The 18,349-nt window shown below is 33.2% G+C and overlaps 1 protein-coding gene across 1 annotated transcript in view; it reads right to left on the bottom strand.

Moving 5' to 3' along the window:
• SCN7A (sodium voltage-gated channel alpha subunit 7) overlaps positions 1-17,743 on the bottom strand; it is a 60,523-nt gene extending 42,780 nt beyond the window's left edge. Inside the window, 8 exon segments of the mRNA XM_022569945.2 lie at positions 3,195-3,336; positions 5,991-6,060; positions 8,248-8,454; positions 11,599-11,690; positions 13,068-13,196; positions 13,567-13,656; positions 14,151-14,263; positions 17,508-17,743. Of these exon segments, the coding sequence (XP_022425653.2) occupies positions 3,195-3,336; positions 5,991-6,060; positions 8,248-8,454; positions 11,599-11,690; positions 13,068-13,196; positions 13,567-13,656; positions 14,151-14,263; positions 17,508-17,732 (1,068 nt within the window). The 5' untranslated portion in view covers positions 17,733-17,743.
• Positions 17,744-18,349: the final 606 nt, after the last annotated feature.

Raw genomic sequence — 18,349 nt, 5'->3', positions numbered from 1 at the left:
CTTTGAAGTAGAATCTTTAACTATACGAAGTGTAATAAAGTCAAAGAATGGCTGTTTGGAGATTACTTTCCTCTGAACTTTATGGAAACATCACAACGAGGTACAAAATCCGTTCTATTCAAAGGGGTGAGGAACAGGAATATTTCTATATCTGTCGGAATACCTGCTTTGTTGATGAACCTCTAGACAAATCACAAAGGAAAGTCATATCATTCACTTATATGAAGTCATTTGTGGATAGAAAAATACAAAACTGTAGATTTCCAAACTGCGCATTGACTAGCTTTTATTTCGTAATAATTACCTAAGATATATCAGAAAACTTTTAAATTTATAAGTAGATATGACAAATTCAAAATATAGTCCACTGATTTATCTTCATTGATTAAAAGTATATGAACAAATTTCAAGAAAACAAATGGGAATAGTTTTAATTTTTAAGTATTCATTTGAATCAATAGACAGGTATTTACAGAAAATACTGTGTTGATATAACAGAGTTAAGAATGTTTACAAATTAATACGACCTTCTAACATTTAGTCAGAAATAATTTCTTATTAATCTATAGTATGTTTTTCTTTAAAGGTATTTTTAATAAACTCGATTATCCCAGCGACTCAGCTATTTAGGATGTGGTTAAATATTTTTCCTACTAAATGGCTGTCATTTACAGTATATTCAGGAGTTAGTAATAGATATCATGGAGTACACTGCAGGACATGTATATTAATAAATACTTTATGGTTATTATTTTATTAATTCTGGGCAAAACATTCATGTGGTATTTACCACATAGAAAAGAGATGAAAATTAGATAGGCAAAGATCTCACAACTGTGGGGGAATGCCTGAATTCAAAACTTTTGCTCTTTCCCCTATATGAAGCTGATGGAGAATAAAAGTATACAATCTTATTAGAATGGAAAAGTATACAAATTCTAGTTCTATTACATTTTAGCAGGAAATAGGGGCTAATTATACCCCTTTGTCATAGATTTGTTATGAAAATCAAATGAAACAATGTATGAGAAGATCTTAGCTCATGGCAAGTATGCGTTACGTTAACTATTGCTAAACATAACTCCATTCCATGAGGATTGACAATCTGCTTTGTTCATTTCCGTACTGATGCTGTATCAAAGAGTACTTGGGTCAAATAAATATTTGTTGAACGAACGGAGAATGATATCCTCTAAAACATGAGCTGTACTCTTTGGGAATAATTACCAAATTTCCCTAGCCACAGTCAGTTTAACTCCGTAGGGCAATGCTCAGAGTAAAAACCAAGTCCAAATCAAAGCAAACCTTATCTACACTAGTCAATAAAAATTTAGAGTACAATAATGATGAAGGTCCTGTAAGACTCCAGCACCAGGGCACTCCCAAACTGATTTCTCATTTCACTGATTGTATGAGAGGATTTCCTTTAGACCAATGTTACCAAGAAAATTAGCTAACGCACTTTGAAAGCTGTAAAAAAAAAGGCAAGACATTCACTATTATATAAAGTAACATAACTCATGAATATTTACTTATATTTTTGTTTATTAAAATTTCATCAAACATTTCTATGTGTTAGATGCTGAGAATACAAAAATTAAAATAAGACAAAATACTTCTTCTTAGGTAGTGTATCTCCTAGTGGGAGGAAATGCTGAACAAGCAATTAAAATAACCACTACCTGAGTCAATTACAGGGTACCATGGAATTCTGATGTTGAATATGTCCAGCTCTAAAAGAAGAGGTTGGGGAAAAGCTCAAAAAAGAAATATAGCTTGGAGGCAAAAATCTGAGGCATGAGACTGAAGATGGAAGAAACTTGAATTTGTACACACTGAAACAAGAAATTACAGGCAAAGGTCATTTAGGAAACAGCAAATCTTTTTGACTCAAATAAAGCAGAGAGTATATATTGGGATATTTTTGGGAAATGAATCTGGCAACAAATGCTGAGACTAGATTTTAAAGGGCACTATGGACAATGCATATGGACTTTGAACTTCATCTCACAGAAATTTGGAAATCACTGAAGGATTGTTAGGAGGAGAATAACATGATGAGATTATTTTAGAAATAAGAAGTTTACAGTGTTGTGGAGGAGGCATTGATGCTTGTCAAAATTTTGGGAAATAACAATATAACTACTCTTACAAAATTAGAAAAATATAGTTTGCATAAAGAAAAAATCACTTGTAATATTTTCATGTACTTTTACTAGAAATATAATTATACTACAAGCATGTTTGGTTTACTTGATTTTCATTTAATAATATATTATGAATCTTTGTGCCAAAAATATATTATATTATCCTTATCATTATTAATGGCCTGTAAACACACATACACACACACCATAATTTATTCAATCATAAAAGTATGGTGTGTGTGTTTAAAAAGAGTGCTCTTCTTCAACTGTAAATACTTTTGGAATTTAAAGTAATTTACTTATTTTATCTAACATCCTTCCATATTAACTATGCTGCTGAAATGACACTGCATATTCCACTATACTGGAACTTTTCTTAAAAGAAAAATTGAATCTCTCTTTTAATGAGCACGTATTATATCCTTCTGAGCCACTATGGCACCCAAATCATCAGTTATAAAGGAGGACTCTCAGCATTTTGATTTCAAGTCTCATAACAGCAGGCTTTCTGCTATTACAACTGGAGCCTGACTGAATATTAAAGGAGAATGAGAAGAAATAGAGAATTAAAGAGAAGGAGTACATTGTGGGCATTCAACAAATAATTTCTTAATACATGGTAATCTCATAGGTTCAATTTTTTTGTCTAAAGAATTAGTAGTTAGAAATGCTCTTTACTTAATGTCAAATGTCTGAGAGCACAGAGCAGTATAGTGATCTCTGGCAGATACATGTGTTTTAACTTTGGGGAGATTACCTAAATGCTCTGATCTTAGGGTCTTCATAAAAAAGCGCATATACATATTTATATCCTTGTAGGATTGTTTCAAAGATTAAATAAGATATCAATACCATACATAAGAACACAGACTTGGGCTCAGTTTTAACATACAGTTTGACATTAGGTAATTCTCGTCCTCTTTTCTTCTGTCCTCAAATTCTTCTTCACATAAAAATTTAATACAGTGTATTATATTTGATCATTATTTCAGAAAGGAGGAGCATGGCACCATTTTTCTGTGCAGTGCAGATTCTCTGTGCTCTTACCTGGTGATAAAGTGCTTCAGGGTAATCCTGCATCATTAACCGAAATAAGGCTAATAAGGTCCAGCCAAAACTGTCAAAATTTGTGTAGCCATAATCAGGATTTACACCAGCTTTTACACACACATATCCTTCAGGACACTGACTAATTAAGACACAGAAAAGAAAAACTGTTTACTCTTAGGTGACTTTCAGATTATGGTCAATTCATAAATATATAACATCTGCTCATGAATAATAAACGGCTCCCTCTTCCACAGGAAGTAGTCTTCTCCCAAACAATTCCCGGCGGAAAAAGCTGCATATGAGTTAGATTTTAAGTTGATATAAGTGAACAGTGTTAATTAAACGAAAAGACAACAGGGCCTCACAAATGGTTTTTGCTAAGCCTTTTGTTAAAGATTTCTTTACTACCCAGTATCAAAGTGAAAGTATAACTGACGGAAAATAACACTGATAAAAATAAAACTGTAGTAGTTTAGGGTTTAATTTTTAAGTGATATCATCTCAAACCCTTACATCCCATTATTCAAGGGTGAGAAAAATTTTATTATCAATAATTTATAAGCAGAACTGGCAGTTTGGTAGAAAGATGATTAAATATTTATTTCATTTCCTTTCATGGAGTCTTCATACTTTTACCTACTGGGGCTTGGGTGTTGTGGTCCATTATGACAGTAGTGGCCCAATAAATCATGCTTCCTCCATCCACAACTCTCTGTAGTTCCTCCTACATTATTGGAACTTTGGCCATGTGACTTGTTTTGCATACTTGTTAATGGTTAACAATTGTGATGCAAACAGAGGTTTAAAAAGTACTTGTGTGTTGAGGCTGGTTAAATTGCTGACCTACAGAATCTGAACAAATGATTTTTTTTTTTTTTTTTTTTTTTGTGGTACGCGGGCCTCTCACTGTTGTGGCCTCTCCCATTGCGGGGCACAGGCTCCGGACGCGCAGGCTCAGCGGCCATGGCTCACGGGCCCAGCCGCTCCGCGGCATGTGGGATCTTCCCGGACCGGGGCACGAACCCGTGTCCCCTGAATTGGAAGGCGGACTCTCAACCACTGCGCCACCAGGGAAGCCCGAACAAATGAATTTTTGTTCTTGTCTTAAAGCACCAACTTTTAGGATAGTTTACCATGCAGCAAAGTATGATGGCTGCAGGTGAGACGCTGTATGACTTTCTCTTCTGGCCTTGACATACTATATCATTGTGATTCTGTCTATCCATGACCAGATATCTCCAACATGCATTTCAGGTCAAATTTAATTTGGAATGTCCATTGAAAGGGTTAGCTCAAGTGGGATGGGGCAGAAACGATGCGATGAAATCACAATCTGGACTTGAAAACAGAAAGGAAGCCCAGAAGTAGGGTGGCAAAAAGAGTTGAGTAAGCAACAATATGTCTAAATCATCTTAATACAACTAAACTACATAACTCATGTTCCCCTCTCCCGTGTGCTTTTTTGTCAATCTGTGCCCAGAGCCTCTAAGAAAGAGCTGAGTTTACAAATGGATGTCAAGTCATCCCGGCTTAGGGAAGTAACATAAGGAATTGAGTCATAGTACTGCTGAGAAGCACTCTATTTCTACCTTCTTATCTCTTCATCTGAAATTATAGGACAATAAAACTTGAGAGTTTTGTCATCTCACTGAAGAATTATTTATAAGTACTGTTTTTAAGAGCAATCAGCTTGTGATTAATGTAAATTATATTCATTAAAGACATACAAGCCATAAAATAAGTGAAATAACATCATATCTTTAATTTTTTTTCTTCAAAATCTTCGGGCTGAAGAACAGATTATATTTTCTTTCTTGATAATTCCTATTAGCTCTGGGGCACACTGAAAACAGAAAATCAGATTCTTATTTAAGTCCCAGCTCTTCAATTTACTAACTTCTTGACCTTGAATAAACCATTTAGCTAGTCTATCCATTATACTTTTTTCTGTAAAATCAGATTAATAGTATTCCATATTGTACACTTCTCAGCATGGTTTTGATGGTAAAATGAGATTATGTAATCAAATGGGAACCATTTATAAAAGCAATAATCATTAAATAAATACTATTGATCAGGGATACTGAAACGGAGCAGGACCCTATGGTCCTTGCTCTCCCATGTCCTCATCCTGACTTTTGTCTGTGGAAAAACTTTAACCAAAGAATAAGTTTAATCAGAGAAGTGAGAAAAAGTAGAAACAAAGGAAAACAGTCAAAGGAGACCAAATAATAGTAGTTTAGTCATTAAACATAGTCAAGGACCTTTAGTTCCTTCTCAAGGGCTACAGATAATATTCTGAGCCATATCCTGTGAGCTGTCTATAGATGCCGAAATCCCCACCAGGTGGAAGAAGTTAACTACATGAAGACCAGACTGTAGCCGTGACATGAGCTGCCATAATTCCAAGAACTGGCCTCAAGGAAATGGGAACAAACCGACCCTGGAACTGAAGATTAACTGTACTTAAAACAATCAAGATGATGCTGGTCAGACCACCGATGACCAATATCAAGATGTCTGTCAGAGCTGACTGCGCTGTTCCTGCCTGTAGCCCCCTCCCTCCATCTATAAAAGCTCTTGCTCCCTGATTGTCAGGGTGGTGGGGTCAGAGTCGGCCATTGGACACAGGCTTCCGCCCTCTCCCCACCCCATCCCCTGCTCACGGTTGCTGGCACCCAAAATAAAGCAAACTTTCCTTTCCACCAACCTGGCCTTTTTACCGGCTTTTGAGCATTGAACAGCCAGACCTCACTTCTGGTTACAATAGAAGAAAACATTAATACCACTTACCCAGCATCTGTTCTGTTGCCACAAAGAAGAGCATATCTTTCTCCTTCCAAATAATAAAAGTTTTCTGTTTCTGAAAAATAGGAAAGAAATGATATTTCATATCTAATCTTGAGTGGACAGCATATCTGAAACCCAGTTAAATCTGTACAGATGAACATACTTCTGTACAGTGAGAAGGAAGGAGCATAGAGCCTGCCTCCCCCGCTTTTCTTTTAAATCTAGGAGGCTGTCCTAGCATCCAGTGTACAGGCCAAAAGACCTCTGGCAATCCACCTACTCCAGCCAGGTATGACCAGACCCTGAAAGAAAAATTCCCAAGACTAATCTATTTGAAAATTGAGGATTATTCTTTCCAGGATTTATTCCTGATGATCTTCCTGAACAGAAGACCAGAGCTTTCTGTCTCTGGGTTTAATTTCCATTCTCCTCCCACTTTGCAGCTTATTTTTCTACAATGAGTGTCCAGTGCCGCCTAATTACTTGTCCTGATATCACCTAGTTTCAATCATAATCTGAGCTAATCTGAGTCATAGCCCATAGAATTCATCCAGGTATTTTTATCTGCTATCAATCAAAATGTAAATTGTGTATTTATAGATATCAGTTACCAGGGTTGGGAACATACAGGCTTAGTAGCATTGCTTTTTAGGTTCTGAATTCAAATCACACAAATCAAACCCATGAGATCAGCCCTGGTGAGTGTGTGTGTGTGTGTGTGTGTGTGTGTATATACAAAATTGAATTACACCAATCTCAGAAAATGTCACTTTGTCACCTAAAATAATTTTAGAAGAATTTAAAAATCATAGTTAGGAACCATTAATCAAAACTTTTGAGTGACTGTCAAAAACCAAATGAAATTTGACATTAGAACTGAGCACTCCCAAGTGCTCTTCTAAATACAAGGACTACGACATGGAAATTAGATTAAATAATGTTTTGCAAATATATTTCCAGCAATTCCTAACATGCTATTTGAGAAAATGGAATGACTAGAATTGGACAAATATTAAAGTGATAATCTTTAAAATGATTTCATTATAATATACATACTTTAACAAAGAAAAGAACTTGGACTCTATTTTCTTAGCAATAACCAGTGAAGTAGCAAAATTTTTAGTAATTAGCATATTTTTATTACAACATCAAAGAAGCTAAAGGGGATTTCATTTGGAATCTAAGATTTAACATCCATCTCCTATTGTTCTTATCACTAGAATTAAGACCATGAAATAGACCTATATAATAAGGAAACATTTCACATATATACTAATAATTTTGCATTACTTGCATCATAATCATATTATGGGATAAACCAAAGAGTAAAATTTATTAAGATTTGTTTTAGAACTTATTAAATCCAAAGTATAAATAAAATTAAGTTAGAAGGACTACTTAAGGTTAAACAATATTTTATTTTTATTAGTTGAACAATATGCTTTTGGTTTTTTCTAAATACTGTCAGAAAGGAGCTGATGATTTTAATATGAGGGAAAAATCTAATAAGAGAGTATGGCCTGGTGAAAATGGAATGGGTTTTAAAGCCAGATGGAGCTTGGCTAGAATCCTAGTTTTGCCACCGAGTGGTTATAGTATGCTAGAACATTCACAAAATTTCTCTTTACTTGTTTCCCTGTTGGTAACAGGGGTTATTCATATCTTTTCTGGAGGATTATGGTGAAGATATGTGATCAGGCATGTGAATTACTTATGTATAAGGGCTAAGCAATACTTGTTTGACATTATTTCTGTTAGCCTAAAATATTTTCATTATTCATCAAAGTATAACTCAAAGCATTTAAAATGAGCAGCAGAATTGAAATACAACAATAGTAAGAATTTCTATATTGTAGGTCATTTTTTGATTTATATGATCACCCCAAAGTTTCTAATGTGTACAATTACATTTAAATTTTAAACAACTTTATCGAAGAAAGGTAGTATCATGAGGATTGTACTCTGATAAAATTGCAATTAAGACTTTGGTCATATTTATTTATTTATGAAAGGACAAAACTTGCAAGTTTTAGTTCCAAACTTAGGTTTCCCTGATTTAACTGTCTGAAGACTTGGAACGTTATTATCCTGATAAAGGAAACTGATCCAAATTAGTACTTGAGCATAGTTATGGCATTTATATGAAGGTTGTTCTGAAGTCAAATTTGTTCTGAAATTGAATGTTCAATATTTCTGTGAAGAATGTTTTGCCAGTAAGAAAAGTTTTAATTTTTTTGATATAGATGCAAGGGATTCTTACCTCGAATATAATAAGGGTTTCCAGTTCTGTTGTGCAGTGTTTCAGTTTCATTTTCTTGGGGCCATCGCAAACATTTATGCTTCAGGTTGCCCATGAAGAGCCCCATCCCAATCAGAGAAAATATGCTCAGAAAGAAGAGAGTTAGGATAATGACCCCAGTGAGTTTCTTCAAACAATGGATCAGGATCCCTACAAAAGACTTCAGACCTGAAAAGAGAAAGGTTTGTTTTCGATAAAATAAAATATCTTAGTAAAGCAGGATTAGCAAACTTCTCCCATGGCAAATGCAGATGCCATCGAAATCAATAGCTTTGTGTTTTATAATTTAATTCACCATTATCTAGGTCCAATGACTAAAATGAATAAAACCCTTAACTTTAAGGTTTCTGTATGATTGCTAATTTATTACACCTGGCAATAATTTAGACATAACTTAGTATTTTTAAATTAGTTATTTGTTTGTTTCTCTTTACTACATAAAGAACAGGCCTTCTCTCTTGGCTATTGCTTTTCATACTAATCACCATTATTTATAAGCATAGGTAAAGGCGTAGAGTTAAAAATCAACATGGGTTGCAAATGTTGAAACAAGAAATAGCTTGAAATAGCGGTATTCTATACATTCTTTCATTAACTTTTTTTTTTAAACATCTTTATTGGAGTATAATTGCTTTACAATGGTGTGTTAGTTTCTGCTTTATAACAAAGTGAATCAGTTATACATATACATATATCCCCATAACTCTTCCCTCTTGCATCTCCCTCCCTCCCACCCTCCCTATCCCACCCCTCTAGGTGGTCACAAACCACTGAGCTGATCTCCCTGTGCTATGCGGCTGCTTCCCACTAGCTATCTATTTTACTTTTGGTAGTGTATATATGTCCATGCCACTCTCTAGCTTTGTCAAAGCTTACCCTTCCCCCTCCCCATATCCTCAAGTCCATTCTCTAGCAGGTCCGTGTCTTTATTCCCATCTTGCCCCTAGGTTCTTCATGATGATTTTTTTTTTCTTAGATTCCATATATATGTGTTAGCATATGGTATTTGTTTTTCTCTTTCTGACTTACTTCACTCTGTATGACAGACTCTAGGTCCATCCACCTCACTATAAATAACTCAATTTCATTTCTTTTTATGGCCCAGTAATATTCCATTGTATATATGTGCCACATCTTCTTTATCCATTCATCTGTTGATGGACACTTAGGTTATTTCCATGTCCTGGCTATTGTAAATAGAGCTGCAGTGAACATTTTGGTACATGACTCTTTTTGAATTATGGTTTTCTCAGGGTATATGCCCAATAGTGGGCTTGCTGGTTCATATGGTAGTTCTATTTTTAGTTTTTTAAGGAACCTCCATACTGTTCTCCATAGTGGCTATCTCATTAACTTTTTAAGAACTCAATTTTTAGAGCTGATTAAGTAAAACATGAAAAACTTTTAATGATTAGAAATGAGAATAACACATAACTGTGATTGTATGTGGCTGTATTTATATCAGAATACTTACTAATCGAGAATTCAACTTTAAAGCTAGATTTATTTAAGAACATTCATTTTTCTAATTATTAAATAATACATGCTCAATTTTGAAAACATAGAAAATAAGAAGATACAACAACAAAAACACCATAATTAAATTTCATTGATGAAACTACTATAAGCCTTCCTTCCTCCCTTGCTTCCTTCCTTCTTTCCATCCTTCCTTCGTTAGTTCCCTCCTTCCTTCCTTCTCTTTTTCCCTTGCTCCTTTTTTATTTGTTGGTCTGTTTAAATTTATGATCCTAATAGCTACTCAGCTCAACAATGGATGAGAATATACTAGCTCTGTGACATTGAGCAAGTTACCAACATTTCTATGCTTGTTTTATTATTTTTTAAATGGGTATAGTGATACCTATTTCATATATCATTGTGAGAATTGAAAATCTATTTTTTAAATGACCTCCTCAGATGATTAGATTTCTTGAGTGTAATAGAATAGGGTTGAAATAAAGTTATTCCTGTGGTTAAAGAAATGTGATATCTAGAGTAAATATACAATTTTAATTGCTATCATACCGAAATATATATTTATAGCTACTTTTGCCACCTGGAATAATACTACTAATTTTTTTTTGCCATATGCAAGTCTTTTTAAAGTATTACATTAGAAATGGAATTTCTGTATCAAAATATATGACCATATTTAAGTATCGATTCATACGTTCAAATTGTTGAGATGTTGAACCAATGCATAAACCAGAGACTATAAATATATATTCAGGCCTTCACTAAAGCTAGGACATTTAAAAAAAATATCATTGCCAATGTATTAGAAGAAAAATAAGAGATATAATTTATAAACCATACAATTCACCTGTTTAATGTGTACTATTTAATCTTTCAGTATATCCACAAGGTTAGGCATCCATTACCATATTTCTCCAACCTTTTTTTGCTGTTTTGCCCCGCCTGTTCTCAAAGTACAGAGTATGCAATATATCTGGCCTTTTTCCTGGTGTTCCAGTGGATGAAAGTTGCCTGTAGATCTTATTTTTGGTATTATCACACTTGCCTGTGGGTTTATTCGTTCAACTATTTCATAATACCTCTGACTCATAGAAGCCAAAAAAAAACTCAGGGTCAAGTTTTCCTAGCTGATTGTTTTTATTCATTCAGAACAACAAATCAGAAGGTATTGGTAGGCTTCTCTAAGACTCTTTCAGGAATGGGAGGTGTAAATTAGTTGTCAGCTTCTTCCATCAATGTGGTCACAGCTCCACTTTATTTAGCAGAACCTTCTTAAACTTTGTGGCATGTGGAATGCATCCTATCCAAGCACTGACAGCAAAAGGAAATTTATCTTATTTTATAATTTATCTTATTTTATATTTTATAATTTTATAATTTATAAAGGAAATTTATCTTATTTTATAATTTATCTTATTTTATATTGTATTGTATTTCAAATTCAACTGGTTTTTAGACACAGTGAGGAAAAGAAGAGGACAGATTAGATATCTGTCTAAACTGCTCTCTCTCTCAGAAGTCTAAGGACAATTTTATAAGTTCATATTTAAGACATAAGAATGAGTAAAAAAGAAAAAACTAGAAAAATAATATATTTTGATTGAGCTCTATATTTTATTATCAAAGCATTGAACCCACTTCAAATTAGTAAAAAATGTGATATTTCTTTCTTGCCGTTCCAGGAGTGACTGAAATAAATTTGAAAATCAGATAATTCATTTATTCCAAAGCTAAAACACTGTTCAATTTAACATTTCTTCAAGCAATAATAGGGGTGTTCAGATGAATACACGGAAGTACATGAAACAAAATGAAGAACTCAATGCCTTTTCTTACCTTGGTTTAAAGGAATAATTTTCAAAATTCTCAAATTTCTTGTAATTCGAAATATTGAAATGAAGTTTGGAGGTGAATATCTTGATATATGCCTGTGGGATTAAATTGGAGTCATTTAGAAGTCATATTGGCTCTTTATACTATTTGAAACTTATTTTTAAAACCATATATCCAAATGTTTCACTTGCTTTCATTATTGCATTTTGCAAACAGTTTTATTATTGATTGGAAGGGAAAGACTGCTATAGTGCAAGGTATCCAAGTAAATATTAATCTACAAACAAATTATGAGAGTTTATAAAAGCTTGACACTCTGAGTAGTCATAATTCCATATCAAATACTCTATATTATGTTCATAAATACTTTGAATCTAATTGGTGAAGAGATAGTTAAAAATAATGAAATTTTTTTAAAGGAATAAAATTTAAGTATTTAAATTTCTGGTGATGATAATGATGGTGATGAGGTGATGATGATGATGACAATGGTGATGGTGATGACAGCAGAAGTAAAGGTGTATAGTGGTTAACGATACAGACTCTGTAGCCAGACTGACCATGTAGAAATACAGGCTTCACTATTTAAATTACTTAATCTTTCTTGCCTTAGTTTCCTCAAACGTAAAGTAAGGATAATAATAATTCCTAATTCTGAGGATTTGGGGGGATTACATAAGTTAATATATGTAAAGTTCATGGCAAAGCATCTGGCACATACTAAGGGCTAAATGTTAGCTGTGTTACCTAAGTGTTAGCTAATAGCAATGGCAAGAGCAGAAATAATAATAGTAGAAGTAGTAGTGATAATAATTTCAATGATATTAGCTACTATTTTTCGACTGCTTACAACATGGCAGAAACTAATTATGTTCTTTATAAAGGTTATTTCTTTTTCAAAAAAATTGACCCCAAGTCCACAAATAGAGTATTATTTTAAATTATTTTAACAGAAGTTTGATGCCAGTGACAATTTCTTTAGCCATAAAATAGATTACACTAAGTAGAAGGATTAAATAAATCAATACACATGTAAATTATTAGAACTTAATGTATCATTCTAGAAAAATGTGTGCGTATAAAATATCTTATTCTGATAACTAGAATATTTACTGTTTTTAAGCAATGTAGATTAGAGAAGAATCAAATACGCCAGGATCCTCTCTTAAACTCCCAGGAGATTTTCTGTTCACTGAAAATAATCACTTCAAATGCAAAAATTCAATCTCTATTGTTTTTGCTTCGGGTAGATTACAGAGATAATATCCCACTCCTTTCATTTTGAATGCATATTCTAAGGACTAGTTCAGTTGGAGCTGCCTGAGAGAGCTCATTATGGCTATGATTTATGAATTATTCTTTACTCACAGAATTTTTGCAGGCAGAAAACTTTATCATCCTCAATGTTTCTTTATGAAAAGCATTTTCTTAGCAAGGTATTAAGATGTTTGCAACTTAAAAGAAATACTCACTCAAACAAAGTTACACTGAAATCGAGCCAGTTCCATGGATCACCAAAGAAATAAAAAGATCCTGCCCAGATGCCTCTTGCAATGAGTTTTACAAGTATTTCAAATGTATAAATTCCAAGCAAAGTATTCCTGCAGAAAAGTTTTCATATAATAACTTTTCATATTAAAAGTGAGACTAATACATCGTCAACTCTGAAGAACTATGTCGAGGATAATTATCTGGCAACCAAGCAACCAACCAACCAATCAACCAGACGACCATAGGATAGGGCTTTAGTTAGGGCTTCTAGAGTGGGCTATGTCTTACAGCATTAACCATGAAATTTGACTATCAATTAATTGTGGAATGTGTATAAATATTATATTACGTACAATGTATATTATATATTAAAATATTAATTTGTTATATTATGTAATATATAATGTACTGTAACACAATGTATTAAATATAAAATATAATCATATATGCAATTATACATAATAAAATTATATAACTTACTGTAATGCTGGCCCCCATTTTGGCAAATCAGTCATGGACATAAATATGCAGTCAATCAGGATGCTAATTAAAATTAACAGTCGGAAAAAGGTAAGTTATAGTCAAGGAATAATGTTAATAAAAATAATATTGGAAATACATGTTTCTATAATCTGTTTATATGTATTTACACATATGAGATCACATAGTTTCTCAAATGTCAAAAAAATATACTCCTCATATTGGAAACAATGAGGATTACTAAGATTTGTTAACATTTACTACTGTTGTGTGTACTAGAAAAGAAAACAATATATATATATATTTTTTTGGCCACGAGGCACGTGGGATCTTAGTTCCCCGACCAGGGATCGAACCCGAGCCCCCTTTAGTGGAAGTGCGGAGTCTTAACTGCTGAACCACCAGGGAAGTCCCTAGAAAATATATTTTAAATGTACTTTCAAATATGGAACACAGTGCAGTTATAATCAAGATTTCAGTATGACCTAAAATGAAAATTAAAAAGAGAAAAAGACTGCAGCAATATCTGAATAGAATAGTTGCATTTGATATTAGTACAGTTTAAAACCAACAGAAAAGGATATGGATGTACCAAAATCTTAATGGCTGTTCTTCTAACTGAATTGAAAGGAGACAATGTGCACCAGGTGGCACTGAATCTGAATACTGTTCTCTTTTTATTTAATACTATGAAAGTCTGTAAGAGGAAAAGAAGAACATCAAGTGAAATGAAAATAAAGAACATCAACTGAAATTAGAACTGAGAATTATGATCTCATTAATTATGAAGCATATTGCCAATGATCATTTGTCATGAAGTCTAACAGTTATACTTACATTTTGATATCCTTTTACAGACTAAATCAAATGGAAAGTTTTTTTTAAACTATTTTTACTTATATTTAGCCTTATCTACCACTTTTTTTTTAAACAGTGTTCTATCTAAGAAAACTGTTTGCCACACACCAATCCTCAAGTCTTCCTGCAAAACTAATGTAATAGAAAGAAATCTATATCCAGATGGCTCATGGGTATGCATTTAAGCATACTAAAATTCAATGAATGTAAAATAAGTTAATTTTATTTTGAAGCAAATAAGGTATGGGATTATAGTAGTAAAAGTGACCGAATGCACTCAAACATTACATTAATCATTAGTAATTACCTACAGTATAAAACCCCACTTGTAAATTATCAATGACATAAACATATATATATATATATTTTTTTTTTTTTTTTGCGGTACACGGGCCTCTCACTGTTGTGGCCTCTCCCGTTGCGGAGCACAGGCTCTGGACGCGCAGGCTCAGCGGCCATGGCTCATGGGCCCAGCCGCTCCGTGGCATGTGGGATCATCCCGAACCGGGGCACGAACCCGTGTCCCCCGCATCGGTAGGCGAACTCTCAACCACTGCGCCACCAGGGAAGCCCCGACATAAACATATTTAAAACAAGTTTATATCATGTAAAACTAATATGTTGGCATATAGAAATGTTAAACCAAAAAAGGGAAAAATCAGAAACATTTTAAAAAGGACTTACGTATATGTGTGTATATGTATATGTGTGTAAAATATGGATACACAGTAAAAGTGTATATATATGTGTGTATGTCTGTATATATATATATACACACACACACATAAGTATATACACACATACATATGTGCACTTTTATTATATATACATACCCATTTGGAAAATTCATTTGTTGTGGTGTGTGCATAACTATATTACACATAGTAAACATTATATAGAGTATAATGTAACAGTAATGTATAGTGTATAATGCAATGTGATAAAATATATTATAATATACTGAAATATATATTATATTTAATATATAATTATACAGAGGTGTATATGTGACTATACATTGGTATTTATATTTGTCTATATATACAAATATATATTCATTGATATTTTATGAATACCTATTCTAAATGGAAAACAAACCGTGCTCTGATTCTCCTCAATGGAACACTTTTCCAACATACAATTTGTGTGTATTTTGGCCTGATTGTAGTTATTGTCCCCCTTTCCATTTTAAAAGCAAAAAGAAAGTAAAAAGGGCCAAATAAAATAAATCTGATTGTTTAAAATGTGCTTTCCATGTATTTTCCAAAACAATTTCAAACTTCACACAGGATGTAGCTAACCAGCTTATGTCTTTGTGAAGGAATGAGTAGATCCAGATAGAATAATTTTCTAGTTAATGTTTAAGTGCTGAAATTGTTCATTTCATTTTAGAATTATTTATTTGTATGTCATCTTTAACAGAGTAAACTAAATATAATTTAAATTTTTAGTATCTTTGTGTTATCACTAATAACAATACTTTTTACACTAAGGTATCCTTACCATTTTTGGTGTTTTTCAAAATCTTTGATTTTGTCTTCAGTAACACACCTAGATTTGTCTGCCATGTCTGTAAACACTACAAAGAACTCAGAACTCTGCTATAACAGAGTTACCTTTAAGGTTACTGTTATATCAACCGTTAATGACTTAAGCATAGCAAAAGTGAAAGCGGAGATAATTGAGATGAGGACTTACATTTTCACTAAAATGTTCTTAGGGTTTTACAGGTGTTTTATAGCGAATGATGCATAACGCCCATGGAGGCTACCAGAGATACTGGAGTCTTTTGTTAATATATACATTTATACTGTAAATTGTCAATACGCTTCCACCATGCAAAGTGTTCAAAAGAGTTGTGATTATACCAAATGCTCACTTTGTCTTCTGTCCAGCAAGTGATTCATTTCCATTTCACCCATTTCGTAAAATCACTGAACACTCTACAAGAATATCAAATTACATTTGTCTACAACGGGACTAATCCTCATCTCTCCCAAATTTGATCTTTCTTTATAGTTACTTCATTGTTGTCAGAAGCACTTCTATTCTTTCAAGCTGGAAACCTTGGCATTATTAATCAGTCTTCAAATCCTGCTATTTCTTCTCGGGTGTGTTACCTCTCTCTCCAAGACACTCCTATAATCCAGACCTCTTGACTTCAGGCCTCAATTGTTTTCTCTCTAATTTCATCTTTCTGACCCTATCTCTTCCATGCAATAGTAATTTAGGAATCTCTAGATTAATCTTACTTAAACACTGCATTCATTACACCAGTACTTTGGCCACCACATTAAAGCCATGTTGCCATCTCTGTTATCTCATCTTATTTCCCACAATTTGCAACACAGCTACAGGGTTCTAGTTCTATCATCAGCCTGTCTCTTCCCTATTCCAGAATTAATATCTGCTATTGACTGACTGTTCATTGAAGAGCTTCCCTTTGCCTTGTAAAAATGTGAAGTGTTCTCCAAGCTATAACTCAAATTCTATTTTCTTAGTAGAGACTCTTCCAGCTTTGTCAGTCTACACAGATCTCTGTCTTTTCTAAGCATAATTATTTTTATTTTTATCATTTTGTGCTTCTTTTTGGATTGTTCAAAATATTTATAAGTTCCTCAAATCATTCTCTGGATAGAGAAGCTGTGACTGTATGAATGAATAAAATTTATGAATGAAATATACATTGGCTTTATTTTCCTAACTACCGAGTAAGCTCATCAAGTTGAACAGTTGAAATTGCTGTACATAGTATGGAAAATTTATATGATAGTTATTTTAAAATCAGTAATCTTAAGTAGCCAATCATTATGCTCACATAAAAGAAATCATTTACATCAAGGCATAACAGTATAGCCTGTTACATACAAAGTAAAGTAACCCTAAACAAACTAACCTACCAGGCAAATATTCGGTTTTGATAAAAATCTCAAATATGTATGAAATTTGTTATCCAGTTTTCTATAACTTAAAATTACCTCTTCACTTATTCTTCCATCTTCTTTCATCCTATCTCAATTACATTTTTCACATGTCGGAAAATGAATAAAAATAGAGTCATAATAAGTTTAATTAATCTTTACCATTTTATTCTTGTAGTATGGGTCCACATCTTCCAATGGCTCTGACACCATTGCTCTAGGAAGATTTCCATAAACAAATGGCAGCTCTTTTCCAGCTTCCAAGTCAGTGTTTGGCTTTAAATCTTCTTTGTGTTCCTCACTGTGTTTTATAGCACTATGCTGTTCCATAACTTCAAGAGACTCTCTGGTGAAGGGGGCAAGGCCCTTATGTTCTGGGGAAGCCATTTCCAATTTTGCACCTGAAAAGTATTTTCTTCAGTTCTAGATAAGATTTGTGTATATAAAGAAAAATTTAAAATTTTAAAAGTCTAGGATAGGAATAAAAGAGAAGAGCAAACTGAATAAAAGCATTCAAAGAAAATTCCTGAGTTTTAGAGAAATCTGAGTCATTAAACTTGGTTTTGATTCACTTAATATTAGACTTAATTTGTAATTTCACAAATAACTCATTCTATTTCATTTATTCATCCATTGAATCTTCTTTCTTTTACTGAAATCTGCCTTTCAGTTTCTCCCTTGTAATGAAAGAGTTCTAAAGTGGCTAGAGATTGTTGGAAGGCCAAATCCAATTATTTCACTCTCAGTTGTATTTAACTACTGACTAGACTTTCCTTCTCTAAACTCAGTTTTCATTGGCTCTGGGGGCCCCCTCTTCTTTATCTCTTCCTATAGCTCTGATTAATTCCTTTGACTTAGTTTTTCCTCTGAAATTTTAACTTTGATATCCTTTAAAGTTCTGCTTTTCCCCTAGTTATATCCATCTTTTTGGTAAATACATAGGCAAACACAGAATTTTAACTACCGTACATGGGTATTTACCAAGTACATTTCCCCAAACACTC

The sequence above is a fragment of the Delphinapterus leucas genome, chromosome 8 (assembly GCF_059928025.1).
Source record: "Delphinapterus leucas isolate spDelLeu-1000000601 "Yukka" chromosome 8, BTC_Dleu_Yukka2, whole genome shotgun sequence".
Taxonomy (NCBI): Eukaryota; Metazoa; Chordata; class Mammalia; order Artiodactyla; family Monodontidae; genus Delphinapterus; species Delphinapterus leucas.
Note: the sequence above shows the minus strand (reverse complement) of the source record. Positions and strands in the feature narration are given on the sequence as shown.